General features: G+C 35.9%; 1 protein-coding gene across 7 annotated transcripts in view; it reads left to right on the top strand.

Annotated features, from left to right (window-relative positions):
• CSNK1G3 (casein kinase 1 gamma 3) overlaps positions 1–27265 on the top strand; it is an 86320-nt gene that overhangs the window by 45561 nt on the left and 13494 nt on the right. For 4 of the 7 annotated variants that reach the window (XM_074166547.1, XM_074166549.1, XM_074166545.1 and 1 more), the window contains 7 exons: positions 5575–5723; positions 7008–7242; positions 17935–18020; positions 18148–18232; positions 23143–23291; positions 24318–24413; positions 25084–25179. In XM_074166547.1, the coding sequence (XP_074022648.1) occupies positions 5575–5723; positions 7008–7242; positions 17935–18020; positions 18148–18232; positions 23143–23291; positions 24318–24413; positions 25084–25179 (896 nt within the window). The remainder of the gene's footprint in view (positions 1–5574; positions 5724–7007; positions 7243–17934; positions 18021–18147; positions 18233–23142; positions 23292–24317; positions 24414–25083; positions 25180–27265) is intronic. The other 3 variants (XM_074166551.1, XM_074166550.1, XM_074166548.1) reach the window with 2 other exon arrangements.

Raw genomic sequence — 27265 nt, 5'->3', positions numbered from 1 at the left:
TGATCTGATAAACACAAAGTGGTAGTCTTCTAGTTAGCTTTTCAAGAAATTCTTGTTGAAAATAAGCTCGTACAAGGAGCAGGAGAATTGTGAGCTCTGCTGTTTTCTTGTTTGCTTGTGCTAGCATTAGTAGCATTATCTTCAATGTGTGATTCCTTTACAGGAATCATTTTAAGCTTGTGACAAAATGGGAAAAAGGACTTCACTGAGAGGTTCAAATTAACAATTTATTTGGACTTCACTCACAGGTCCAATACGTCACTATTGCGAGTTCTACGTGTACAATGGCGATTACACTATTGCAATTTAAAATCAATTCACGGAATACACTATTGCAACCTACAAGTGATCCCGAAAAGTAACAACACAAACCACAAGCGCGCTAGATATTGATACCTTAAAAGAGTGCACAAATCACGATCTTAATAGCATGCCATATACCATACGTATGTTTCTTTATCACTTACCCTTTCTCTCAGGTAAGGTCGCTCAGTCCCTGGGAAGTTCCCCTGTACAGCGTCCTGGACAAGGCGGGGGGACGAATCTCCTACAGGCCAGCTGTATCGTTGGAAGATTACCCCCCCATTTTCCTCCTCAAACCTTGAGGTTTATATTTCCTAATTCTGTGGGGGTGCAGGATTATGCCTGAGTGGATTACACTATCTGGGATGTTTACCTCTGGTGGTGCGATGGCCAAATCTCTGTTGCCAATTTTGTGATGTCTAGCACTCAAAGTCATGGGACTAGTGGTGGGATGGGACTCAGGGCACTTTATTTGTTAAGGGAGTTAAGGCTCCATTCGGTTTCGGTTCTAATTGGGATGCAATCTTGAGACAACCCCGGGCTGAGCCGTTTTTGCAGCTCCCCCCAAGTTATCTCTGCATAGACAAGGCAAGGCGGAGATGAAGCTGAGTCGGATGACAACCCCCTGCATCTCACCTATTGTGCTCTGAAACCGGTTTGGCTGGGTGCTCCCATACAAAGCTGCTTCTCTGTTTTGTGAGAGGTAGTTTAGTGAAAACTAGACAATATAATCCATAAATCTACTTACCTGGGCACACGTCAACTGCAATAACCTAAAAGTGAGCGAACAAATGAGTACAATACTGTTATCTCCGCATTCCCACTCTTCTGCCAGGATCTCTCCTGTGCGTACCATATGTGACACAACCATCTGACTGAGGGCTCCAGTGTCAAGCCGTACATTTAATATTAGTAAAGCTTAGTTTGTTATTTTTAGATAAAATATAAATAAAAGTTCTCATATCTTTTCCAGCCCACCAGTGGATAGTCTCGTGAGCTTTCTGTGTGTGTGCACTCTATTTTGGAGACCAGTGGTATGCAACGGCAATGTTTTAGGTGACTAATGAAAATCAACTTTTCTAGAAAAAGAAGCTGGAATCCAACCAGTATTCAAGTAGTCAACTTCCATGTTAAGACTGTCTTGATTTTTACTACAAGTAAAATGAGATTGAAAGTCATATTGGTTTAAAATAGATTTACAATTTTATGACAGGGCAGTCACAAAAGCATCGTAAATGGCTTAAGTGAATTGAATCTATTCAAATGAAGGTCTTTTATTTGTGAGCATGATAAATATCTAGGGATAAGCAAATGTGACTCATATGAAAATAAGGATACTGTATTCAGACTTGTAAACCTAAAAAGGAATTAGATGTTTTGATGTTAAAGTAATTTAATGGGAGTATGTGATAGTATTTTTTTTGGCCTCAGTTAAGTTTCTTCATTGGCGGAAGAATAGGAAGCTACTTGTAACTTAATAGTCGCAGCTTAGTGAATAGTCACACAGTGTGACAAGCATTGAATTCTCCACATAATTTGACGTGGGTGCTTCTTTTTAAAAAGGGTTTTTGAGAATGGATCAGAAGATCTGTCAAGCTTATTGAAAGGTTTGAATAGCAATCAAAGCAATATTTAAGAACACTGGCTGACTTAATTTCATAGGAAGAAGACTGGGATTTGTTTTACAAGTTCCCGGTATTTGCTTGTATTCTTACACCAAAGGTCTCCAGTGGTTGAAGCCAGACTAATTCAAAAATACAATTTCAAAAAGGAAATAAAAGACACACTGTTAATTGGTAATAAGTGTTGGAATATCCTGTGAACTAAAGGGCAAATCCTTCATTTCCTAGAAATGAAAGTTTCTTTGTTTTTCTAACTTACTGTATTTTTCTTAAAGACTTATATGAAGGGGCTTACATGTATATCTCTGTGGGGAAAAAACCCCAGATACTCCTTAGTAACGTGTTAGTTTCTGATGTTTCTTCTGGAGATCTAAAGACATGAAGAAATAACACAAGTAACAGAATGATGTTAGGTTATTGTTTTTAAGCAAAAGCACTAAGACTATTTTGCTTAAAAAAAAACAAAAACAAAACCACAAAACAAATGCCCAAACTTCTAGTACTTAACTGTTAATATGAAATGATTTTTATAAATGTAAGGAATTTTAGATGTAGCACTACATATCTGCCTTGCACAAGTGAGTAACGACATTAAGTGCAATTTTGAGGTATTCTGGAGTTTTGTCTAACCAGAAGATCGTGTTGTAGGTAAAACTACTATTCTTGCCATATTAAATAAAATGAAATTGATCACAGCTTAAACACTAAGTCCCTATGCTGGATGTATACTTAACTGGAGTTGTTGTGGTGTTTTTGTCATATGATGTGGGAGAATAAAACGCTAAAGGGGTTTTTTGACATCTCCTATAAACACACTTCTGAAATGGGCAGCTCTGCCTACAAATCTGACAAAGTCACAAATTTCTTTCTAAAATGTTTCCTCTTTTACTAGTATGTAGTCATGCAAATGAGTTCTGTAAATCTAGACAAAGCCCAGACATCTTCTGGTTCCTGTATTTTTGAAGGGCGTTAAATATTTTGAAATGTTAGAGAGATGCAGAGCAGATGCAGTGGTGATAGAGGAGACCAACATCTCTTGAGAATATTTTGGAATTAAAGTCTTTAAACATGCAAACACAAGAACAGAAATTCTCAGAATGTCTCACACCATTGTAGGTGGTGCTCTCTCTTCCAAATTCACAGTGCTTTTCTTTCTTTTTACATACTCCTGTGTTTTTTTTTCTTTTTGGACTTATGTTTCTGTACATCTGTTGGCTATCTTAATTTAAAATACTTTAAAAAATAAATGGAAGCTATAGTCTTCAGAAAATCGAACAGTTAAACTGGATTTTTAGGGGTTATGTTTTCATTATTCTCATTGTAGGAAAGGAGATCAGTGAAAATGCTCTTTAAAAATGCTGCATTCGTTTGCTTTTGGTTTCGCTAAAACAGTTAAGTTTTTTTCACCCAAAGCTGTAGTGGGCACAATTGCAAATCTGTGCCCTGAGTATAAGTAGCACTGTAGTAAAGTGTGAAAAACTTGATGTACCTCAAAAAACCACCCACAGTTAGTGATGTTTTCATTTTTAAACTTTTATTTGATCTGCGGAGAAGGAAGTGAAAACCAGTGTTTCATTAGGATATTCTGAAAATAGATTTTACAGTTCTGTATAGTACAGTATTGTAACAATAGATGCCATTGAAAAAGTTCCTATGAAAGGAAAAATGTGTTTTTAGAGTATTGAATATTTAGAGTAAATGAGACACAGAGGATACATATTGAAGAGCAAAAAAAAAATCTGGAATGACTAGCTTCCCTAAGTGAACGAAATTTATTCTGTTCAATGAGGAAGAGATTGTGTACATATGAGGAAGTGCAGGATGAATAGAGGTAGTAAGGTTTAGATACCCTTAACTGATTTATTAAACATATTTAACTGATTCTCCTGCTGTTCCAGGAGAAGCCTTGTTATATGGACTTGCTTATTGTGCTTCTGTTCAGGGAAGAAGTAATTGTTTTTCAGATAACATGTAGTTTTGCTAGTCTGAGCTGTGTGCATCAGGAGACCTTTGTTCAATGACCCCGGTAACAGACCAGACAGTAAGGGAACATTCTCAGTGCAATGCGTGTGACTTTTAGCTGTAGTTTTCAAGATGTTTGTGGCCTCAGTATCACCAATTCATGTCTGACGAAACATGTGCTCTAAGTTTGTGTTCCTGCTGGGGTTTCTGGAATGCTGCCAAAGAAAATTCAACAAAACTCAATTTTTCGACACAATAGTACAGTCTTTGTTTTTTATAGCTTTTATGAGCAGCAAATTAACATATTCTTCAAGTGTTTTATGTTGGAGAATGTAACATTTATTTTACATCAGGAAAAATGTTTTACTTGGAGATAACACAGTCACAGTTCGCATTTCAGACTGCATGCAAGACTTGAAAACAAATGTAGCTTTAACAATAAATTTGCCTCTTGCCCACCTAGTTAAATGTGTTTTATACCTGTTTATGGAGTATTTAAACAATTGTTACCTGAGCATACAGTGGGATATTTTTGTTCCTATATATTGTGTTTGGAAGTGATGTATGTTTTGTTCTGAACTTAATTTTTAATAATTTTCTAAGTATAAAACCAAAACCCAAAACTAAAATGTATAAATTTGTGCTTGTTAATATAAAATATTAAATCTGAAATGGTGTTTTATTCAAAGATCTTTTTATTTTAAATCATTTTAATAACTTGACAGTAAGAATAGAATTTAATGGATTCTTTCTGGACATCAATTTTTGGAAGTATTTAAGAAATTGAGTGCTGTCTGGTGTGGTACTTCGGAATTGAAATCAGTGTGAATCTTTATCATAGGTTCTCCTTGAGACATCTAAAAAATTCCCTGTCAGCAGTTCTTATGATTACATTTAAAAAATCCTGGTCCTTCATATGGTATGAATTAATAGATCTCAATCTACCATACATTATACTAGAAATCTAGATTTTAAAAATCCAAACTTCTACTCTCTGGTGTTTAGATATTTAATGGACTAACTCACAGTTAAGAAAAATGTTTTCTTTTATGTGCTAAGCAGATACCAAAAATAATGGAGGAAGAGAAGACAGGAGAAGCTTTCCAGTATAAATTTAAAGTAGAAAATGCTTGTATTTGGAAAAAAATTGAATACTAACAAGTGATGACTCATAATTTATGATGTTTTTCTTTTGATGATGCATCTAAAACTTGACTTAATGTCTCATTAAACTTGAGGATTCATTAATCTTTTGGATTTTTAAATGATTTCTATAGTTAAGGTGGTTTCATTCCTGAATGTAGGTTTATCATAGACTGAATTGAAGAAGTTTAATTTAAATACCTATTTTATTTGAAAAGGAGCTTATTTAAGCCTCTCTTCATACCTTTTTAAAAACTTGTTTCAGTTTACTGTTACAAAACCTAACACATATGCTCTGATTTTTATTTTTTGTAAAAAGCTTTAAATCTTTTAGAATTCAAACACGTGAGATTCATAAAATATTTAATGAAACTGATACTACCTTCATTACTCCTGTTGTATCTTTTATGTGTAGTTTTAATGAAGTTTTATTGTTGATTTTGTTTGAAAAATGTATTTTTAAATTCAGATCAACTTGAAATCTGATAGGAATTTTATTGCTGTGTTCATTAATCTTATTTAACCCCTTATCTTCATTTTACAGATGGAATACCTCAGGTTTACTATTTTGGCCCATGTGGCAAATATAATGCTATGGTGCTAGAACTACTTGGACCTAGTCTGGAAGATTTATTTGACTTGTGTGGTAGGACTTTTTCTCTTAAAACAGTTCTTATGATAGCCATACAGTTGGTAAGTAGAATAGATGTTAATTTGAGTGTTCATTAGAATAACTAAGTCTTGAATGGATTAAATCTTTATTTAATTTGAGATTCGCACTTCCCATGTTTTAAACTGGTGTTGGTGGCTTTTAAAGAGCCTGTGAAACAGTTTTATTAGGAAGACTGTCTTATGTCACTTTCATTTACTTCATTCAAGTTTTTCAAGAATCATTGCATCATTGTAGTTTCATTGTGTGCTCTGAGTTCTCATAATCACAACCTGATATAATGAATTTTAGTTTGACATACTCAATTAAAAAGAAAACCTTCATGAACTCAAAATTTTAATGCATGAAAGCAGTTGGATGATGGGACTCCTAAATAGCATAAACATTTTTCCTGGGTGTTCTTGGAAAGAAAGCAAGCAAAGAAAAAATCCCTGAAGCCCTTCCACGAATAGTAAAATAGCACAACATTATTCAATGAAGAATTTTTTCCTTTTTTTTTGAAGACTTCCTGATTTGTTTTCACCCGAGGGTGGGCAGAAGTAGAAAGGGAAAGAAAGAAATAAGACTTTGCATGTTTACCATAATACATTGTGTTTTAAATAAGTAGTCATGAAATATTAATGCTACTGAACCTCCACTTCCCTAAATAGTTAGTGATATTTTTGCCCATGAAGGGTAAAAGTAACTGCTTAAAGCACAATTGTAATTGTATAACAGGCCTGCAACTATAAACATATCTTCAGCTTATTTACAGCCAAAATGACAAAGTTCATTTTTAAAAATGCTCAAATCATTACAGATCCAAAGGTCATGTTTATTTAATACTTGCTGTTCCTTTCCAAATATATAAATTTGGATAGAAAACGATCCAGCTAGAATGGAGGTTATATGCATATTAGTGAATTTTCAGTGCTTCTCTCATCTATGCCTTTAATATGTAATAGAGCTACATGTGGAACTTTGCTGCTCACTGCTGGATGACATAATTTCTGGTTACAGTTTTAATGTGCACAAAACATACTTGGTGCTAGCTGTTCTTAAAGAAGATAACTTCTGTTATATACTGATTAATGTCCATGTGAAAGTTTTCAAAACACAATATGATGTATCTACTTGGGGGATGCGTAAAATTTTCATTGGCTTGGGAGATACCTTGTTCAGAGCAATAGCCCTTTGGTTTTAAAGCTATAGAAGGGGTAACTTCCTATAAATATAAAGTCGTTGTAAGATATTTAGCTTCTACCACAATTTAATGTGGCAGCCTGAAGCTTAAACTAAAATTTGTCATTTTTTTCCTTTTGTTAAAGATTTCTCGTATGGAATATGTCCATTCAAAGAACTTGATATACAGAGATGTAAAGCCTGAGAACTTCTTAATAGGACGACCTGGAAACAAAACCCAGCAAATTATTCATATTATAGATTTTGGTTTGGCAAAGGAATATATAGATCCAGAAAATAAGAAGCACATACCATATCGAGAACACAAGAGCCTTACAGGAACAGCTAGATACATGAGTATACATACACATTTAGGAAAAGGTATGTGTGCTTTTCAAATGGAGAAACAAGAATTCAACCACTGTCATTTGTCTGTAATCATCTTGTTTGCAAGTTGTAATTTTTCTCGGTCTGTAGTCTTTAAGAACTGCAAGTTTTGTGTATTGTGCAAAATTATAGTTTATCCTTATGGAAATACTTTTTATGGGAATAAGGTTCTCTGGGTCTCTAATCATCATGGTCATGGGTTGGCAAATAATTGTTATTTTTGTTAGATATTCATAGAAGAAAGATGAGGTGTATCTTTCTGTAGCATAATATCTTCACATTAGAAGTATGTCATGGTGGGGTGGGCAGGAAGTAGATATGCTTATTAAAGATACCTAGTGAGTAGATTGAAAACTTAAGTTGTTGCAAAGCTACATAGCTAGTCTTTTGATCCCTTTGAAATGCAGCATGTGGTAGGATCAAAGTACCTTATATTTGATACTGGTTTCTTCATTTATTTTTTTTAATGCTTATGCTGTTAATGGGGCTTTTTCAGAGTAGTTAAAGGTTATGCTAGTGTTGTAAGTATGATGAGCTAAAGAAATGACAGGATATATAGAGGGGTAAGATGTTATTGAATGAATAAATTTAGTGGGGAAAAAGGTACATGAACAAAAAATGGTCTTTGCTTATTCAAGTTATATAGAGGTTTTCTAGTGAAAACAGGTTTGACACCTTTGAATTTGTGTAAACCAGTTGCATTATCACTGCATGGGTAATTGCTAATTAGGTTGCTCTTTGAATTGGTCATAAAAATGTTGCACAATACTTACAGTTCAAAGGTACTTCCTGTTAATATGGCAAATGAGAAACCTTTCACATTTTCCGGATAGTAATAAGGGGGTTTATCAATAAAATCAGACCATAGTAGCTTGTGGTTAGCAGCTGTAGCTGATGAAATGATGTTAACATGTAGAATCATAGAATCAATTAGGTTGGAAAAGGCCTTTAAGATTGAGTCCAACCATAAACCTAACACCACCCAGTCCACCACTAAACTATGTCCCTAAGCACCACATCTACATGTCTTTTAAACACCTCCAAGGATCATGACTGAACCACTTCCCTGAGCAGCATGTTCCAGTGCTTGACAACCCTTTTATTGAAGAAATTTTTCCTAATATCCAATCTAAACCTTCCCTGGCACAACATGAAGCCGTTTCCTCTTGTCCTATCACTTTTTACTTGGGAAAAGATTCCCCACCTTGCTACAGTCTCCACCCAGGTGGTTGGAGAGAGTGATAAGGTCTCCCCTCAGCCTCCTTTTCTCTAAGCTAAACAACCCCAGCTCCCTCAGTGGCTTCTTACAGGACTTGTGCTCTAGACCCTTCACCATCTTCATTGCTCTTCTTTAAAGTCAGTCCAGCACTACAAGTGTAGTTCAATATAATATATTTTTAAAAAATAATATCATAATAGATTTTCTTTAAAGTATAATAATTAGGCATGTGTGTTCAGATGTTACTTTGTAGGCAAATTTTTTTATACTTCATTCATGAGGCTGTTCTGCCTACTTCTGCTTTTCTCTTGGTGCCTGCCTTAGTCTCAAAATAAATCAGGATGAAAGACTTGTCTAACTTTCTTGAATACTAAGCTGGCTTCAGTTTGCCTTTCTGAAGAAGGTGTAGAGAAATATACAAAAGCAATATACAGTTTAGTGTGTTCCATGGTAAATGCAGATCTATGTTTACAAAACATCATTCAACAGCCTGACAGGACAGCAGGACAGCAACTTGGGAAGTTTGTAACATCTCCAGGCAAGGTAAAGAATGACTTTTTTCAAATTAAACACCTGCAAATCTTTAAAACAGATAGGAGGAAGACTTAAGCAGGTACATTTAACTGACAACGAGAAGATGTTTTTCTATGTTGACATTTCAAAGGGTATTGATTTTACATGGCCAAACATTATAGTATAAAGTTAGTTTTGAATGGTATTTCACCTGACTTGTCTCTGCATCCTCTGGCTTCTTTGTTTCTTCACAGGCAAAGCTGAAGGCTTTAATTTCATGATGTGCAAACCAATTCTGCCATTCATTCTAGATTTTGGCATGAGTTGATCATGCTTTCTCCACACAGATTCCTAAAACAACCTCAAATTTCTCCATTTAGTAGGGAGAAAAAAGCAGGTATAACTATGCCTCTTATGTGTCCATATGTAAGATTAACTGTGGATATAAGGTCCCCAGATTATTAGAAGTGCATAATCAGAAATCCCCGAATCAGACAGTTGCTGAAAGATGATCCCAGTCATTTGATAAGAGTTTTATAGTTGGTTACTGTACACCTAAATTTAAATATTAACTTTGTAATGTAAAATGTAAAAATTTAAACTTTTTATGTATTTACACACTGTATTTTTTTAGGGAAACGGAAGAAGTGCTGTTTTGTTTAATGTGTGTCTGTCTTGCCTTTGTGTCTGATACCTGATTTTTGGAGGCAGTCCTGTGAGTTGCTTTTAAAATCTTATTGGCAGTCCTACATCCTGGAAACGTCTTCACAGGGTGGCTACCTTCTTTGTATACAAGCTTTTAGGGGAAATTCTGAAAATAAGGCAAAATAATAGTTGCTTCCCTTTTTAAAGATGGGAGATTGGGCTCTTGCACCCATTTTTTCAGTTTTTTTGGAACTGCTTCTGTAGAAAGTGTAGAATTCATTAAAGTAAGCAAAAGGTATTTGAGATAGTTTGTACAAACTATGTGAAACACCGTTGTAATTCTTTGTACTTATACATCAGGAATGCACAAATTTCAATAATACTGTTTGTCCAAGAAACATGTTTAATATCTGGAATATAACTGAGCCTTGTGAAACACAATTGAGACTCTTGGCTCTATGGGCATCCTGGAATACAGTTTGTTCAGCTAAGCATATTAAGTGGGTTTATATGCAATGGAGCAGCTAGGAAACAGTTACCCAGTTTGCTTTTTTTTTTAAAGACTAAAGTTTTTGTAAATAAGGAAGTTCATCAAGATACAGTTTCACTGTCATGTTATAGTTGAACAGATGAAATGAAACGGGTGAGAAATGTCTTCCTTTTGCTGGCAAGTTGAATCTTGATAGTTTGAGGGGAATTTTTTTAATTGTTGTTTCAGACTTCTGATGATGTAAATTAATTCTGGAAGCATCCTTCCTTCATATAAGCAATTTGTGAACAAGGTTGATGTGGACGAAAGAGCTGAGGAGTAGAAGAGCCTAAGTTTTGAACTCCAACTTATGTACTTAAATAGCCCTGTTTTCCATATTTAGATTCCAAGACATTCTGTCCTTCTCGAGAATTTTTCAATACCTGAAGTACGTCAGTGTCTTCCAATATTTTTCTACTTTGCTCATCACTGATGAGTAAGACTTTTTTTTTAAGCAAAAATATTTTTTATAAAATAGTATGAATAGTGATTCTTTTGAAAGATATGCTAGCCTGCACTCTTGCATAGTTAGTTTCTGCAAAGCAATTTCCAGAGTAAAAATGCAAATTACCATATTTGTGGTTCATCTTTAAAGATTGTTTATTAGTATTGATTCTAAATAGTTTATTCTCTTTAAGTAGAATACAACAATAAAAAGTTTAATAATGTAAAGGTTTTTGATAAATTGAAGTGAATTTTACAAGAAATTGTGTAGCAGTTTACTGTAGGATCCAGATTAAAACATAGTTTGCAGTGCCATAACAGATTAAAAGTTAGGCCACTGAAGGTGATGCTTACTTGTAGCTGGAAAGAACGATGTTCAGTAATAGTTGTTGCGGAAAGGGAAAACAAATGGGTAGTGAAGAAAACTATGAACAACTACAGGTTTCAGCATTATGTATTAAGGCTAACAAACCTTTCAGTTTATTGAAATCTAAACTGCATTAGAAACCTGTCAATTTTCAGAGATTGATTCAGAAAGCATTCTGTTATCCCTACCACAGGGCTGCAATTTCAGGGTGTAAGGGGAGGGCCAAACTCAGTGTCAGCCATCTGCTACTCATCTTCCACAGTCAGTGACCGATAGTCTCCAAAGGTTGATTTTGTTAGATATTGGCTACTTCAGAGCTGACAGCTATCTTTGTGCTCAAATGTCTACCCGAAGCAGGGGGTGGCATCTTTCCTTATTTCAACTGATACTTGAGAGCACCAGGATATTGCCCTGATTGTGTTTTGTGGATCTTCAGCTGCTGGTTTGAATCTCAGAAAATGTCTCAGAATTAGAAGGTACTGGTTATGTATTTCAGTAGTGGACAGTTTAAATATCAGCATCCCAATTTGCCATAGCATCATAGCCACTGTGGTTCCTTTCCTTATTACACAAGCGTCTGGTGACCCTTGGTAAGTAAAGGATTCCAGTAGTGGACTGCTAGTTGCAGAATGGTTAGGCTGGCAGGAACCTCTGAAGGTCATTTTCTTCCACCTCTCTGCTCAAGCAGGGTCACCTAGAGCTGGTTTTCCAGGATGGCATCCAGACAACTTTTGAATATTTCCAAGGAGGGAGACCCCACAACCTCTTTTGGTAACCGGTGCCAGTAATACAATAAACCTGTAGAACATACAGAGCAGAAAACTTTCTCCTTAGTTTCTCACCACAGTAAGTTGTTACTGTTTTAGTAGTTGCAGTTGGAAGTTTGTCAGATGGATAAAAGGTTTAATTATTAACTTTTTTATTTAATATTTTTAGATGTAGTGGTCATGATCTTAGACTAATTTTTTTTCTTGTTATTGTTTTACAGTTCTGTAAGAATAGGAATCCTTTTCCTTTTTCAGTTAAATTTATTTCCACAATGGCATTGAAACTGTATCTGAGAATTGGCCTACTAGAACACTTTTTGGCCATTCCCCCATGTTAAAAATGAAATACAGTATGCCAGCTTTGCTTCAGCAGTTCTGTTTGTGTTTGAAAATGGAAGGAGAATCCTATCTTTATAATACAGCAGTATTTAGTAGAGTGCTATGATATTTTCCAGTTACAACTGCAATGATAACAAATTTGTCATGACTGCAAGTCTTGTCATGGATGTCAGCAGGTTTTGAAAGGCTTCATAAGAAGCAATCTTTTAATTAAAACAGCATAATAGCATATTCTAGGTAATTTAAATATAATGAAAGACCTCCCACCCCACTTACCCATCCAAGAATGCATTGTATATGAAGCCGTCCTTAATTCTGTGTGCATTTACATAGTGAAAGGATGTGTAAAACGTAACTGAACTATTGTAAGCTTGTCATGTTTGCTAGATTTATTATTCTTTACCAAGTAAAGACTGAAACTGCATTGTGATTAAGACGGGTTAGAACCAAAAACTGTCAAGATTAGATTAAATGACTTTTCCTTTAAAGAATAATAATAGAAATATTAGTATTTCCTAATAGTATCATAAATATGTAACACCAGGAACACTTTTAAAAACTTGATAGCAGGGTTTGAGCTTCCTAAACATAACTCTTAGAACACAAGTTCCTCAAAGGAAGAATTCTCTTTATTTTTTCAGGCACGTTATACAAAGTTGATGTCAGCTTAAGGTGATACAACTAATTTTAAAATCAAATAACTGTTTTTTTAGTCTTTAAATAAAAGACTCCCCATATCATTTAAGAAAATAAACCAAAATGTAAAACTGGTAATTACCTGAAGAACACAACTGAATTTTGAAGGGATTACATGTCTGATATTAACACATGAATATAGTAAATGACACTTTCTCCTTTAGGGGAGATTTTTCCACTCAGGTAGAATCTTGATCTCTGGTTGGACTTGTTTATTTTTGTCTAATGGTAACTTGTTTAACAAATATGAAAGTTCTGACGAATTTAACTTCTATATCATGGGTAGTTCTGTAACCATCAGGCTGATGCAAAGCTGTAAGGAAGTGTGGAAAGGTATATACTGGCTCCTCTGGCAAAGGCAGCTGTGGTAAAGCTAATGCTCTTTTCAGTAGCTTGTCTCACTTTACTGTAGTAAGTCTCGTTCTCATGCGAGATTCTCAAATATGTATGTCTTAAATGTAGAAGGAAAATGCATTGGACCTAAAGTCATAATAGCCTAAATCAGCAACTCAAAGAAAAAACTGTTTTCTGTAGTTACAGGCTGTGCTTTGTGGTCATGGACCTCCAGGAGTCCCAGCAACTTTGACTCGTCACTGAGACAGTGGTGCAGGATGAATCTGTTTTCCAGACCCATAGGAAGTTCACTCATCTCCTTCTTGTACCCGCTGAATTATCACTGGACCTCAGGAGTAGGGTTGTAGCTACCCTAGATAAATAAAGTTTTCTGTGTGAACTAACCTTATAAATCATATATTACATGAAAAAATGCTTCTAATACAAACTGAGCTAAATAAATCTCCCCTCCTCCCACCCCCTCTACTTACAGGTATAACTGAAAATGGGGGGGAAGGGGTTCTGTAAAGTCCACATTATTAACGCAACACTATGACATACAGTGTGTGCTTATGATAAAACTGTCATGCAACTTCATTTCTATGAACCGGAATCATTAACTTTGGGATTCATGATTTTGTTCAGGAAGGCATGCTGAATTCCCTCAAATTACATTATTGTCTGGAATTGTATCATTTTTAGTAAGACTACAAGTGGGTGATAACTTTCAAATTTTTCACGGAATCATGGAATTGTCAGAGTTGGAAGGGACCACTAGAGATTATCTAGTCCAACTCCCCTGCTGAAGCAGGATTGCCTAGGGCACATTACTCAGGACTGCGTCCAGGTGGGTCTTGAAAATCTCCAGAGAAGGGAACTCCACAACCTCCCTGGGCAGCCTGGTCCAGTGTTTTGTTACCCTCACCAGAAAGTTCTTCCTCATATTTGAATGAAACTTCCTATGTTCCAGCTTGTGCCCGTTGCCACTTGTCCTATCGCTGGAAACCACTGAAAAGAGTCCAGCTCCATCATCCTTCAACCCACCCTTTAGGTACTTGTAAACATAGATGAGGTCTCCCCTCAGCCTTCTCTTCTCCAGGCTGAAGAGCCCCAGCTCTTTGAACCTTTCCTCGTAAGGGAGATGTTCCAATCCCTTAATCATCTTAGTTGCCCTGGACTCTCTCCAGTAGTTCCCTGTCTCTCCTGAACTGGGGAGCCCAGAACTGGACGCAGTATTCCAGTTGTGGCCTCACCAGTGCAGAGTAGAGGGGGAGAATGACCTCCCTTGACCTACTGGCCACACTCTTCCCTACGCAGCCCAGGATCCCATTGGCCCTCTTGGCAACAAGGGCACATTGCTGGCTCATGGAAAGTTTGCTGTCCACCAGGACTCCCAGATCCTTCTCCTCAGTAGTGCTTTCCAGAAGATCCATCCCTAACATATATTGGTGCCTGAGGTTCTTCCTCCCCAGGTGCAGGACCCTGTATTTGCCCATGTTGAACCTCATTAGGTTCTTCTCTGCCCAGCTCTCCAGCCTGTTCAGGTCACGCTGGATGGTGGCACAGCCCTCGAGTGTCAACGAGCCCTCCCAGTTTGGTATCATCAGCAAACTTGCTGAGGATACACTCTTGTCCCCTCTTCCAGGTCATTGATGAATACGTTGAACAGGACTGGGCGGAGTATTGACCCCTGGGGGACACCACTGGTTACAAGCCTCCAACTTGACCCTGCTCCATGAATTACAACCCTCTGAGTTCTGTCACACAGCCAGCTCTCAATCCACCTCACTGCCCCCTCATCTAGCCCACACTTCTTCAATTTTCTAACGAGGATGTCATGGGAGACAGTGTCAAAAGCCTTGCTGAAGTCAAGGTAGATAACATCTGCTGCTCTCCCCTCATCCAGCCATCCAGTTATAACATCATAGAAGGCTATTAGATTGGTCAAGCATGATTTACCCTTGGTAAATCTGTGTTGACCACTTCCAATAACTTCTTGATCTTCAGTGTATTTAGAGATGACATCTAGAACGAGTCACTCCATTATTTTCCCAGGGACAGAGGTGAGACTAATTGGTCTTTTTGCTGAACTTTATAGACTGGCAGTTCAGTATATGTAGATTATCACTTTTCGTCTACTTTGTGATTACAGTAATGAGTCTGTGTATCAAACGATGTAATTATCCTGTAGGTAATATTGCATTTTCTGATCCAAATAGATATTATGTTTCTACTGTTTCAGCATTCCTGTAGCAAGCAGTAAAATTTTCTTTGGAGGGAGAATGCAGTGTTTGTAATGGACACTTACTGAAGACTGAGTGTCTGTCACTTGACTTGTGTTATGGTTACTTTACTGCGTATGCAAAAAAAAAGATAATTTCTGGAGTTAGTGCTGAAGGAGGTTATAGTTCTTATTAAAATAAACCTGTTTGAATAGAGATGATTAATTTATATATAGCTTGTGAACTAAATAACTGGTGTTAGTTTCTTACTAAATTAGCTAGCTTCAGGTGACCTTATTGAGAGAGAGGAGACCATGTGCACTAAAGCTTCATTGTGTGTTTGTCATCTTATGATTGTATTACCTTTTAGGCAACAGATCCTCTCAATCTCATTAAATTGTGATGGGCTAGAATCAGTGTACATCAGCAGCCCTTCGTTCAGCTGATGCTTGAAGCCCTTTTGTGTTCGTGCTAGTCCACTGCTATTTTTTTCTTCAAGTTTTCAGAGATCCTTCTTCCAACAACAGGAACATAATCTTTGGGTTTCCTCTCAGATAGGCCTCTCAGGCTTATCTTGAAATACTCCATCCATAGGAAAGGATATTTTATTACTATTTTTTTTAATTACTCCAAAGTGATCAATGAAGAACTCAAATGTATTCTAAATAACAGTCCCCTTCCCCGAAAATTAAAACAATCTTTTCCCATAGGAAATTTTTGAGGGCATTGTGAGTTCAAAGGGTGAATCCTAGAAGTAGTTCGCACAGAACTATCTTACAGAAATATCTCCAGTGGTTGAAAGCTCATTAAAAAAAAAAAAATCCTCTTAATTATAAATCACTTCAGGATAAAGATTGAAAGTTGCTCCTTTCATAGAAAGGACTCTCAGTGAAGGAACAATTGCCTCATTAAGGTTGAGGCAACTTTGTTGTCAACTTTTCATTAGCATAACCTGTAGAAGTTAATGCAAAAGAGAGGAATTGTTGCCCCTTAGCAAAGACCAAATTGAACTTGCCAATACATTTATTTTATTGTGGACCATACCTTAGTGTTGCCCGTAGGTGGGCCATCTGTTGTGCACTTGTAACATTTTTGTATGCTTTGCCACCATCTTTTGTCATGAGCAGCACTCATGAAGTGCTCATTATCTCTGTCTACCCGGTCTCATGAAGAGCGTAGGATTTCTGCATGTGACTGGAATTCACGTTTTCTTTGTGTACTGAAACCTGTCAGGCACAGAACTCTACTGCTTATTCCTGCTTTCTTCTTAACCTGCGTGGTTGCATCAGGATAGCATATGGTCAGAAAATGGATGTTACAGGGTTGGCAGAGAAAGTCAAGTAAGACCAGATTGTCTGAGGGCACCCACTGAGAATAGTGGCAGCAGTGGACAAGAAGAATGGTGGAGTGGACACAAACAAGAAAAGTGTTGGCAAAGGAATTGGAAACATGGAAATGTAGGGGGGAAAAAAGTAATAAATAAATTATTCTTTTTATATGAAGATTAAGAATTGTTTTTCAGATGCACTGTATTTGTGGCAATATTTTGTGTTGATCAGATCAAAGCCAGGTTGGCTTTGTTAACCTTCCTGTGTTCAAAATCTAACAAACATTTGTTTGTTTACTTTCCTGCTCCATTTCTCTTTCTGTCAAAGCATAGTGATTTTTGTCTTTAAAAAAGAGTAGAAACAACGTTAATACTTTGGTTTTCTGCCTTATGTCAGGGAGGAAATCACAGTTATATGTAAATACAACCTGTTACTACAAAACATAATACGCTGTGTAACAGCTGTTTCAAGAGCAGTACAGAATGAAGTCAGGTGAAAATGTAAAAATCTGTTTTCTACTAGTCATTTAAAGACTTTTACTATTCTGTATTATATTGTTTTCCTAAGAATAATAGATTTTATTTAAAAATAATATGGAATGTGCTTTGAAGACTTTGAACTTTTGAATACACTGCATTTTGTTTGTTACTTTCCTTTAACTTTCTGTGAACTTTTTGAAGGACTGCCACTGCGCTACTACAGGTGAAAAATTGGAGGCATGCTAGACATTGTCTTCTGTAACTTAGCTTTTAAGTCAGTTACACTTGAGAGCAGGCTGTATCTCTATGCCTCTTCATGCTAATTTCTGATCAAATAACAAGACTTCTGAGCCTTCTTCAGTCCACCTTTGGCTTACTTAGAAATTCCATAGCAGGTACCTGAGAAACATATCATCTTTTTCATGATTTTATAGGGGAAAAAATGAGTTCAATTAAAGCTTTCTTAAATTGTTTCGAGTTCATAACTAATGGATCAAAAAATAAAATTAAAATGCAATTATATATGGAAAGGCTCAAAATACATTTTAAAATAAGAACAATTTCTTATAGCAGGATAATTTGCTTAAAGTAGTATTGCGATTAATAGTACTGCAGTCTGCATATGCTATTTTTTTGTTTTAACTGTGCTCTTAATAGAGTCTGTCGTACACAAGAAGCCTCCCACATCCTCAGTTTGATTTCAAGTACTGTATACCTCCCAATTGTTTTACATAAAAGCTAACTTTAAATATAATGTAGAATTACATAGAATAAATGTTCTAATAATATTTGAATTTTGTTTCAGAGCAAAGTAGAAGAGATGATTTGGAAGCTTTAGGTCATATGTTTATGTATTTTCTCAGAGGAAGCCTTCCATGGCAAGGTTTAAAGGTAGTGGTTTTTGATATCTTCCTGTATACTATTTTTACATCATTAGCTTTTCTTGCCAGTCTTTTTCTTTTTTAAAGTGTCTTCAAGCTGTATAACTTTAGAAGCTTGTTTTGTTTTTGTTTCATAGGCTGATACATTAAAAGAGCGTTACCAGAAAATTGGAGATACAAAACGAGCAACCCCTATAGAAGTATTGTGTGAAAACTTCCCAGGTAATATCTACTGTTAATAAAAATGTTGTGTATTGATTTAGAGAATGAAACTGGCATAGAAAACTGTTTAACATCTGGTTTTAAAAATATATAATGCTTCCAAATATGCCTGTTATGTACTATGGTGATAGATATAAGAATTATCCTTTGAAACTAAGTACTAAGCTAATGCTCGTGTTCTTCAAAGATAGATTCTTTTAAAGGAAACATTAAAAAAATTATTTCATATATTCTTATGGTGTTCAACTAGCCTGAAGTTGTATCTTCACACATAAAATTTTGCAAGCTTTTTCAGCTTAAATCTGATATAGCTTTTTAAAACAAGCTGCATTAGGAACAGCCTGAAATAATATTGCAAGTAACTTGGAAGTAGTTTTGGGTGTCACTTTTAGTTCTCCTTAAGTGCATGGAGAATCAATGAGGTAATGGAAAATTGGAGAGAAGGAAATATGACATTTTTTTAAAGTTGGACTAACCAGCTCAGGACAGAGGACACACACATGATGTCGTCATGATTTTGCCACAATAAAATAAACACCTTGAAAAATAATCACAATATTACTGTTAGGCAAAATGGATTTGCTGATTTGATTTCCTCTTATGAAAGGAAATACTGTCCACAGTAGGCCTTGTGGACAAGAGGCAGATGTTTTATCTCATGAAGTCTTAGTACTTTTGCTTTTGAAGTACCCTCACAAATAATCTTAAAAGCAAAATCAAGAACAACCTACTATGGGAACAGGAGTGTAAAACAATTCGAAGTAATTAAGTACATTGTTGCCAAATTTGAAACATGAATTGGTATTCCACAGATACCTAAGTTGGATCTGTTCAGTATTTCTTAGTGCCTCGTATAATTGAGAATGTCTATTAAACTTTGAAAAGATAAATTTGAAATTTGTAGGCTTGACAGTGCAGTTAGAATGAAAGGATCCTGACAGATTACAAATACAGTCTTAAAAATATAAAGTTAAGTTCAAGAAATCGTATTCAAGGTAGTACCTGTAGATGGGATCAAATCCAAATTAAGAATTATTGGGTATGGAAAGGTTCCTTAGGTAATGACTCAAACTCAGTCAGTCACAAAGTAAATGCAAGTGAACAGTGTCATGCTGCTACATTTTTAAAACCAAACAAAATGCCCTATACTAAATTGGATTATATAAACAAGATATAGCCTGAAAGACACATGAATTGCCATTTCCACTCTACTTGATTCTGTAAAGCCTCAGCTGAAGCAGTATGTTCAGTTTTGGGAACTGTACTTCAAGAAAATGTATCCTATTTTAAGGGTATCTTATAAAGAAGTGGAAGTGCTTATATGCTGTATTTGCTATACCTGTCATCAAAGGCATGAAGGTGGGTTTAGTCCTACTTTGAGGGAAAGAAGTTCTCCTGTACCTTTTGGCAGCTACAAACATGAAAGTTTGCTACAGCCACAGCAACCAGGACAAAGTAATGGATGTAACTGAAAACAGTTAAGTTTAGAGTTGAACTCCTGTGTTTTGAATATACTGAAAAGCATGAAGGAATTGCCATTGCCAGGGAGACTATGGAGTTTCTTGCATTGGAGTTATGTGAAAACAAACCAGACAGACAAGGCGGTAACTGATTTGCTTTGGGATATGGTAGTGTATACTTGATGGCCTTTTGCAGTTCTTTCGAACCCTCTGGTTAAAATTAGTCCATTATCAATTTTTATTATGTTTTTCATTTCACTTTCTTCTACGTATTAAAGAAACAATCAAGGGAAACTGATTTTTAATTTTTTACAGAGCTTAGAGCAAATGTCTGAACGTATGTTTGGTGAATTTACAAAAATTTAAATTGGGAGGGAAACCTGTTCTGGAGTATAAATCTTCTGTGTCCATTAATGAATGTGTCTTATGTGTTGATTTTTATGTAGTTGATAGAACCCTTTAAAAAATAAGTATCTGTGTTAAGGTATATATGGTGCACTTCCTGGAAATAATTATGCATGGGTAGCTCTGTATATCTAGTGGACTGTTTCCACCAAATTAATCAAGTACATGCTTATTGTCATCTGAAAATGGAACAGAGAAAAGATATTTGACCTTGGACAACACAAAAGATAAACCTCTTTGTTAGTACATACATACACTTCAATAATAAATATATTATTGTATGTGGAAGTTTTTGCACATTGGATACCCAAGGATGTTCTATCTTTCCCTGCACTTCTTGTCACTGAAGATATAGAATAGAATGAGAAGTACCTCAACCATAATTTCAATTCTTCTCAGTCAGTCTGCAGACCAAGCTAGCTGATTGATATTCCATAAGGCAAGAGAACTCTGTGGGATCAGTGAAAGATACTTTGGTCTTTGTCACATGTGAAATGCTTATCTTTTTCATCCCCTGTTCTGTGAATTGTAGTGTCTTTGAGTGTGCAACACTACTGCTGCTTCAAGCCTTGACATGGTTGTTCATGAGCAAGGATTTAAACTCTGGAGTTTCCCCTTGAAAGATACAATAAAGATAGTATTTCATTTTTTGGAGTCAGCCAGTTGTAACAGATTCAGCTGCATTAAATGGCTCAGTTCCAGCCTGCATAACTCTGAAGATAGGCCTCGCATGCTTTGGATTCTATTTTACCTAGGGAAAGTATGGTTAAAGGTGTCCCTAGCAATGTGTCAACATTTCTGTCCACCTTCTTCAAACACTGATCTCCTTGGTCAGTATTACTGAAGAGTCTTGCTTTTCTGCTGAGCTGGACCTTAGGTGACAAGAAATTCCTCCTATCCACAGCTCTATCTGCTCGTGCCTAAAACATAGCACTTAATACAGTGGTTTTGTCATAACTAAGTCATTTGGGATGTCTCAGCATCGTTGTCCTGCGGTGCATTCTTGGCAGCACCAACATGATGCTGTCTCACAACCTTTTGTTATCAAGCTGGTCTCAAACTTTCACTTCTTCCTCTTTCTACCCTACTATCTCTGAAAGTTTAACTTAGTGTATAGCTCAGTCTTAGCACTGCCTCTGCACTTCTCAGCCACCTTGTGTCAGAAGATAGGCTTCTTGAAGCACCTTTTTTTGTACCACAAAATGTCAGCTTCTCCAGACTTACTGGAATGTGATGTGCGGGTCAAGGTGAGTGTGTAGTGATACTGTTGTGCTGCATCTGACATACATACCTCTTCACAGGATTAGTGAGTGCTGGTGGCATCTACTTTTAACCTTATTTGTTCTCTGACTTTCTGGCCATATAGAGATGCCTTCTCTTGTACTTTAGGACCACGTGAACAGCCATGTCAGCTGTGAGTGAGGAGTCACTGCTTTTCTCAGAATGGCTTGCCAGCCAGTGGTTTCCCACTCTTTCTTGAGCTACAAAGGTTCCTAAATAAGTTAGTTTTTAAGAATTCTGTCCATCCAGAACTCATGTCCCAGGACTCGGGTCAAGTGCTTCACCTGATCCATATCATATTGTGAGTTGTTGTTGCAGTACTCTATTCCAAACTACTGCAGTGTGATATATTTTTTTCCTGTGGTTTTTCTTCTTTCTGTAACAGGAACGTGTGGATGGATGCAGTCTAAATGAACCAAAATTTCAGTATGATTAGGTTGTTGCTCTCTTTACTCTTCCAGTACTTTAATTCGTTTTTATAATAGCTGCTGGAGTGGAAGGACCTGTAGGACTTGGTCTTTTGTGAAAGCCTATTAACATTTATCTATTCTTACCATCTGTTTTCTCAGACTGTTATATTTCCTCATGTCCCTCATTTCACTGATTCCAGGAGGTTACTGCAAATATAGTCGCATGTCTGAGCAGTTTCTCAATGGGATTTGAAGCTTGTGCTTCAGCTGTTCGTCTGAAGGTCCTCCCTTTCAGTCATTGGATTCTTGTAGTCTTCTGTCCATAAGGATGCTTGTTCCTTACAGCTGTTGGCTTGGAAGCTTTTCATGGCTTCTACCCGTTATCAAGAATGGGACTTACATGCCTCACTTGCCAAGAGGTTTGTGCTGGAACTCTTGTCTTCATTAGAAGGTTCTGGCTGCTAGCCCACAGTCTGTACTTCATGCCCTTTAATGACTAGGAAAGCTCTTTCCTTTTATCTTTACAGGTCCAGGCCCTTTCAGAAATATCCCTGGTTTTGTCTCCACTACTGGGAGAATCTTAACATTTCCATGTAACATCTACACAAATGAATCTCCATTTGTATGCTGACATGGTATTTAAACAGCGATATTAAACTGACACTGGTCAGAAGTCATTCTACAAGAGCTCAGGTAACCTTAGAACTTCTCTGCAGTGTTTCTGTTCCAGATATTTACCACTTCTGCTCAACACCTTCACATAACATGATGCCTGAAGCATTCTGCGCTGCTGCAGCCTTCCATAGTCATACTACAGTTATAGCTCAACAGATGCTATACAGAGTGGTTTTTGTCAGGACAATTGGAGTTGCCCACTTTAGAAACATACATGTGGATCCTCTCTTAAAGACAGGAAGGCTACATTCCAGTAACAAGTGTTCTTTGAGACATAGTCCACCCTGTACATTTGTATGCTGCTCTCTTTACCTTTCCTTAGACTTGCTTTTGTACAAGTAATTACAAAAAAATTTGAAAACTAGAGGCATTTCTCTCCCTGCTTCTTTGGCACACTGTGCATCAGGATCGGAAGGTTGAATGGAAGATCTCAACAGGTAGTGCTAAGGGAAAATTAGTCAGAGGTCACTTGGGTATGTTTAGAATATGACAATATATCTTGAAGAATATTATTACTATTAAGTAACTTTTCTTTGTGGTAATTCACACATTTATAGTGAACAACTATTCAGATTTTCTGGTGAGAGGTAGAAGTTGCTTTAAAGTATAATAATAAGTACTGTTTTTTGAATGCCATTAAAACAGATAGAACAATTATGTACATTTGTTATTTATGTAGAGGAAATGGCTACGTATCTACGTTACGTAAGAAGGCTAGATTTCTTTGAAAAACCAGACTATGACTACTTAAGAAAGCTCTTCACAGACTTACTTGATCGGAAAGGCTATATGTTTGATTATGAATATGATTGGATTGGCAAACCCTTGGTGAGTACAGTGAAGCTATTAGTAATATACTGGGGGATTTTGTGTTACCAGTTTTGAGCCAGTGTTAGTCTTGTGTTTCAGAATACATGTGCATCTTGTGGCTGCTGTTAGAGTTGTGAACAGCTGCTATTAGAAACCCATTTTCAGATGCATTTTCAAATATTGTCTTTTGGCTTGAGATGTTTAATACTGAGTCTCTTTCCAAATGTGTACTCTTAATATCAAAGTAAATGTCTTTTCAATCCAAAGAAAAGCTGTAGGAATTCAGACTGGTTTTTGAGTTGGAGTTTAAAACTGCAGGTGATTGTTATCACATGTATTTTCTTGGATTGGGGACTTTCTCCCAGTATTTTTCAAACTTAGAGCAATCACTTCTCTGCATGTGAGGTATACTCCAGATATTTATTAGGTAATTATGAAGAAACTGTCTATATGCAGTTCTAATGAAATATGATGTAGAATATCTGTTTCCATCACAGTACATCTAAAGTTACAGAAAATATAGTGTTTATATTGTCTAAAAAAAGGGTAAAAGATTGATTTTTTTTTTTTAGCACCTCAAATTCTTCCTTGCTTTTTAATAAGTAGGGAAGGGATTGTGTGTTTAAGTTGGACAATTTCAGATTATACACTTTACCTTGAAGTTCCTTGTGTGACTCTCTGAAAGAATTGTAGTATTTATTGCTAAGTCTTTTTTCAGTGTTTAGCATTAAAAATTTCTTGAAGCCTTTCTTCAGGCTTTCATTGGAATGTCTGAACTGCTAATTGCAGAAAATAACAGCCCAAATTGAGAAAGTTAATGCCTGACAATACTGGGAATTGCTATTTCATGAAATTGTGTAAGTCTTGGTTTGCCTTTTTTTCTTCTTGGTAATAGTAAATATGCCGTGAAACTTCTGCTTTAATTTGATAATTTGTGTTATGGGAAACTGTCAAAGATTAATTTCTGTTACAAATCAGTAACTTTGGTAAGACTTAGAAATTTATGGTTTTTTACCAGTTGCTACATATTTTTTGTATTTGTAGCCTACTCCAGTGGGTTCAATACATTCAGACCCTGCACCATCTTCCAACAGAGAAGCATACCAGCACAGAGATAAAACGCAACAATTGAAAAATCAGGTAAACTGCTCATGTAAGAATTATCAGCATTACTTTGTCTTTTGTCTAATGAGTTGTGCTATGTTGTTGCTTTTATTAGGACTCCAAGATAAAATTGACTACAGGTTGTTGGTTTTTGTCTTTGATTTAAGTAGGTCCTTGTTAATGTATTTCTGCATCTATAGACCGTAAAATGTCCTAAAAGGTTTCTTGCTTGATGCTATGATATAACATAGCTTACATCAGTAGTGAATTTTCTCTCTGCTGATAGTTCTTTAAATTTTTTTTAGTTTTCTGGTTTTAATCGCTCTTCCACATAATACTATGTTATCTCTTGGGGTTCAAACATGCATGTATATATTTTAACTTTTTTTTAAACTGGGATAATCACCTAGATGCTAAAAACATCAGCAATTTAGATCTGTTTCCATTTACCTAAGATAAGTTACAGGGGTTGTGTTGGCGAACTTTGTTTCTTACTAGGAGTTCTGAGTTTTAAATACTTCTCTATGAAAATGTATGTGTAGGCATATATAAGTATACAGATAATGTTGATGTACTATCTATGTAGGAGTTGAGTATGTAGTGCTTCACTTTTTAAAATAACATCATAATTAATGCATGAATTGTTTCTCTTTGGAATTTTTATTTCTTTTTTTGCATATATTCCTAATACATTCAAAAATTATAGTCAACAGACCATAGGGCAGCTTGGGACTCACAGCAAGCTAATCCACACCATTTGAAGGCTCACCTAGCAGCTGACAGACATGGTGGCTCGGTACAGGTATTTTCTGCTTCTATGCGTGACTTAATTAGTCATTTTGTATTATATAATACTAGTTTCCTGTGGTGTGCATGACATGATTACTGTTTCCATATTAAGCTTGCTTTCCAGTAACGTTCAGAATGTTTGTTATTCCCTACTTCATAATTGCCATTAAAACAGGTGCAGAAAACTGTATCTTTTTCTATGTGGAGTTTCTTAGTGAAAGCCTAAAACAATGGAACTATCTCTCTTTTTGAAGGAATATACACTGACATCAGTGCAAGCAACTGAAGTTTAGACATTTGATATGTTACTGAGTTGTATTAGAAATGAAAACACTATTGACTGAATTCTGTGTTGTTCAAGTCGTGGTTTTTGTTCCTTAAGCAAACTTCAAATGAAATTAAGTAGTGATTTTCACTCAAACTTTGCTACTTTTGTTCAAACAACAGTTGACTAGAATAATGTTTCCCATAGCAGTACTTCATGCTTATAAGTGAAAAAATGAATAGAAACTAACAATTTTTCCTTTATTAGCTTATTTCATCTTCAAAGAGTTTTTTTCCTAGTTTGCTCTTGATTTTACTTTTTTGTGTCTCACTCTGAATATATTTAGGGGCAAGATGGTTGGGATAATACATAAGGAAGTCTAAATTTAATACAGAAGGATTAAAAATGCCAGCTGCAAAGTCTATATGAGGCTTTGAGTTTTAGGTCCATGAAAATAATTTAGCTTTGGTAAAGCATTAGGGGTGGTGGTGGAATATTTTGTTTTGCCCGCCAAATTTTTGACAATCTAACTTACATATATTTCTTTCTGATGTTTTGTTTTGCAAAAAAATTGGTCAATGCCTGAAGAAAGAATAAGAAATCCAGGGTAAAGAAAACAGCCCTGTACTCTCACCAGTGTGATAATTCCATATCTTTAAATACTTTGAAACTCAATTCAAACTTAAAGTTTTCTAAATTTTGCTGCTTTAGAAACTGTCATGTGTCATGTAAGAAAATCTACTAGATGACAATTATCACTATGCATCAAGAAAAGTTTAAAAATCATTCTACACTTCTCGGTAACAAAATACTTTGAAAACTTAGCCTTTAACTGGAATTGTGATAGTTATTTCAACATCAGTTTTAAAGGTAGTGCTTTATCTTTTGAAAACAGTTTAGTAATGTGGAATCAAAATTGGATTTGAAATTCTGTCTTACAAAATTATTACATTTCTTAATCATTTTTCTCATTTTTAGGTTAGAAAAATACCTATTTAACTTGTTCAATTAGTAGAACTTTCAAATTGTTTATCATACTGCTCCTTTGATAACCTTAGCTCTTAAGAAACCTTTTATTTTTTCTCAGGTAAAATGTAACAATCGCAAGAGATCTTATTCCATTGTAATATTTGTTAAATTCCCTTTGGGTGTGGGGAGAACATATTCTAGAAAATAGCAGTGGTATTTCTTTCTGTTTTTTTTTTTTTCCTCAAAGGATGGGGGCTGAGTGATCTGAGTTCAGATCACTTAGATCAGTTGAGACTAAACAGTCACCATATAAAAAGAGCAGCATGCACAACTGTACCCGTTTGGTCTGTGTGTTTGAAGATCAAGTGGTGTACAGAAGGGTATTTTCAAGCCAGCTTAATTGGGTTGCTTTTTAATGTGGAGTGGTCATGCTTCCTCATTAAAGGCACTTATAAAACTACATAATACCTTCAGTTTTGTTTTGAAGTTTGAGCCCTTGGCTGTTGTCAAACGCCCCTTTGTAGCGATACTAACTGAATCATGCTATTGAGTTGAACGATTAGCTGGCTTAGTTTAGCTGAATTCCTAACTCTCCCTAAGAAGGCAAGTTCTAAAAGGGCCACAGATAATTGTTCAAAAGAAAGTTGAGTCTAAGGTATGAAATTAACATGTGTTTGGTTTTTCTGTGACATTAGTGAGTCATTGCTTATCTTTGAGATCAACTTTATGCTGAATTATCCTTTTTTTCTGCAAGATATGAAAACCTGGCTGATAATTTTATTTTAAGGTGTCAACAGAATGTTTTTTAGGTCACTGGTGTTAGTCATCTCTAATACTACTGCTGATGTCATCTCTGAGATCCTTT

Source organism: Numenius arquata, chromosome Z (genome assembly GCF_964106895.1).
Source record: "Numenius arquata chromosome Z, bNumArq3.hap1.1, whole genome shotgun sequence".
Taxonomy (NCBI): domain Eukaryota; kingdom Metazoa; phylum Chordata; class Aves; order Charadriiformes; family Scolopacidae; genus Numenius; species Numenius arquata.
The sequence above is the reverse complement of the archived record's forward strand: the minus strand, read 5'-3'. Positions and strand labels throughout refer to the sequence as shown.